Source organism: Euphorbia lathyris, chromosome 6, assembly GCF_963576675.1.
Source record: "Euphorbia lathyris chromosome 6, ddEupLath1.1, whole genome shotgun sequence".
NCBI classification, from domain to species: Eukaryota; Viridiplantae; Streptophyta; class Magnoliopsida; order Malpighiales; family Euphorbiaceae; genus Euphorbia; species Euphorbia lathyris.
The window spans coordinates 77,555,327-77,557,957 of record NC_088915.1 but is presented as its reverse complement, the minus strand read 5'-3'; the positions used below and the strand labels follow the sequence as shown (position 1 = coordinate 77,557,957).

Here is a 2,631-nt window from a genome sequence, read left to right as displayed (position 1 = left end):
TTCAACAATAGGGAGTTAGAAACATTCCAAATATGAGTGATTCCAACGACTGGGGTGAGCCCCTCCAGGCCCCCTCCGCCCCTTGTTATAAGTGTTCAATTGTAATTTTTTAGTGTTTCAACCTTGAATTTAAAATTTATACACAAGTTTAATAGAGTTTTCGCAGTTCAGTGAGTGCTCAAACTCCCTCCTGACCTTTTATACTCGTTCACAAACGTTTATGATATTTATATTTATATTATCATAAGTTGGAATTAATTTAATAAATAGAATTAGTAAGATTTGAAATCTCCTAACACTTTTTAAGATAAACTTCTATACAATATTATGAACTAAAAACTTGAATTATAAACAAGATCAAAAAAATAACTTAATTATATATTAATTTCGAATTTATTTATCTAATCTACATAATTAAAAAAAAAAGAAAACAAAAAATTAATTAGTAGATATTACCAAGTATCACCAAATCCATGTAAAAACTAGAAAATTTGGATGGTACAATTTCGGAAAAAACAAAATTTTAATTTGATTTTTTCCAGATTACATGAAATTAGTACAATCCAAAATATCAGGAATTTCAAATTTCAACATATTACTACAAAAACTCTCTCTCTCATCTTCAGGACTAGTAATAGTACTGCTTCCATTGATATAAGTTGAGTTTGAATTCATTGGCGTCGGACTCGAAGAAGGCGTCGACAAAACCGAACCGAAACCCAAATTTTGATTACTATTATTCGACATCAAAGTTGAGGTTGTCTCCGACATTGATTGCTCCAACATTCCGGCTTGATAATACGACAATAAATTCGAATTCACAAATCCATTCTCACTTTGATCGGCCCCCGCGATAAATTGGTCGGCATTCGGGTCCAAAAACTGCGTCTCATTGCTGGGAAATTGACCAAACATGTTTGAAGCCATTTGTTGATTAATTTGGGTGTCAAATTGGTTCGGTTGGACCAATTGGTTTTGATAGAGCGGGTTATTTTCAGCGACGAAATTTCTGTGTTCCGACGGCATAAGAGATGTCGCTAATCGGAGGAGTTCGGGGTTAATGGCTTGTTGTTGAAGTTGAATGCCGAATAAATGTGACATGTTGAATTGATGATGAGATGAATTGTAGAGTGAAGAACCGAGGAGTGATGATAAATCGAGAAGATCGAGACGTGGACTGTGAGTTACCGGATCAATTCCCATTCTTAATAGTCTTTTTCGAATGTGCGTGTTCCAGTAATTCTTGATTTCGTTATCTGTTCTTCCCGGTAATCGAGCCGCTATTGCTGACCATCTACACATCAATGATTAAAAACCATTAGTTTTAGTACAAATTATCGAATTCTTAAACTATTTCTCAATTTATGGTGAATTTGAAATTATTTTCGATTTTGTGGTGTTTTTAGTTCATTCCGTCAATTATAAATGACGTGCCTGACAATTTTTACCGACTTTCAATACATTTTGTTTGTCTGACAGGCAGACTGCTTTAACAGTCCGCCTGTATACAGGCGGACTGATATCCGCCTGTCAGATAGACAAAATGTTTTGAAAGGCTGAAAAAAATGTTCGGCACGTCATTATATTTAACGGAGTAAACTAAAAACACCATAAAATCGGAAATAGTTTCAAATTCACTGTAAATTAACCAGAATCGAAGGACTTACTTGTTTCCCAGCATACTGTGGAGCTGAATTATGGTCTCTTCTTCTTCAAAAGAAAAGCGACCTCTCTTAATATCCGGTCGCAAATAATTAGTCCAACGGAGACGACAACTCTTTCCGCATCTTTCCAGTCCTACACAGATTTTTTAAAACTTAGCGACCGATTTTTTGCTTTGAAAGCTAGCGACCGAAATTATCATAATAGAATTTCTCAATTGGATAAGAGAAAAAAAAAGTACCAGCATTCTTGGGGAGAGTTCTCCAATTGCCATAGCCATTTTTGTGAATATAATCAATGAGTTTCTGATCTTCTTCAGGAGTCCATGGGCCTTTTTTGAGACCGTTTTTGTAGCAACAAGGTGCTCTTCCCATGATTTTTGTGTATGATTTTGAAAATATTTGATTCTAAGTGAGCTTGTTCTGAATTTTTGAATTTAGGAAATTAGGGAAGAAGAAAGAAGGAAGTGTAGGGTCGGTATGGAAACGTACGTGTATAAATAGAGGAGAGAAAGGAGTACAAGTCAACAGGATTCGGTGCCGTCCTCGGTTTATCACTATGGCTACGTGTCCCCTTTCTATTGAGAATTATGTGAAGTCGTATACACCAAATCATATCCTGATCTCTTTCTTTGCTACTAATTACACATGAATTAAATATTTTATTCAATAATAGTTTTGCATAAGATATGATAATTAAATATCTTCAAATATTAATTATATATATATATATTACCAATTTTGAACCAAGTTATTAAATTTATCAGAAAATAATAAAATTTGAGCACTAATGTAAAATTCTGTTCTGATGCTTTTACAGTTTTTACAATGTAAAATAAATTTCATGAAAAAAATTTAGATAGGTAAATTAGACTAACTTAATTCTTTAACATAAAATTAATTAAGTAATTTGTTAACATAAGTCATTTTTTCTTAATCAATTTAACATTTTGATCAAATATTTGTTAGG

At 33.1% G+C, this 2,631-nt stretch overlaps 1 protein-coding gene across 1 annotated transcript; it reads right to left on the bottom strand.

The window, feature by feature from the left end:
• Positions 1–359: 359 nt before the first annotated feature.
• Positions 360–2,114, bottom strand: LOC136234221 (transcription factor MYB102-like). Its single transcript, XM_066024013.1, has 3 exons — positions 1,904–2,114; positions 1,668–1,797; positions 360–1,294 (listed from the first exon to the last, which is right to left on the bottom strand). The coding sequence occupies exons 1-3, from the start codon at positions 2,034–2,036 to the stop codon at positions 544–546; spliced, it is 1,014 nt and encodes a 337-aa protein (XP_065880085.1). The 5' UTR covers positions 2,037–2,114; the 3' UTR covers positions 360–543.
• Between the last annotated feature and the right edge of the window lie 517 nt (positions 2,115–2,631).

Excerpts from the sequence above, each read along its gene's own strand:
- LOC136234221 (XM_066024013.1), bottom strand. The coding sequence starts at position 2,036 with ATGGGAAGAGCACCTTGTTGCTACAAAAACGGTCTCAAAAAAGGCCCA. Across the intron at positions 1,798-1,903 it reads AACTCTCCCCAAGAATGCTG|GACTGGAAAGATGCGGAAAG; the intron begins GTACTTTTTTTT and ends AAATCTGTGTAG. Across the intron at positions 1,295-1,667 it reads CACAGTATGCTGGGAAACAA|ATGGTCAGCAATAGCGGCTC; the intron begins GTAAGTCCTTCG and ends ATTGATGTGTAG.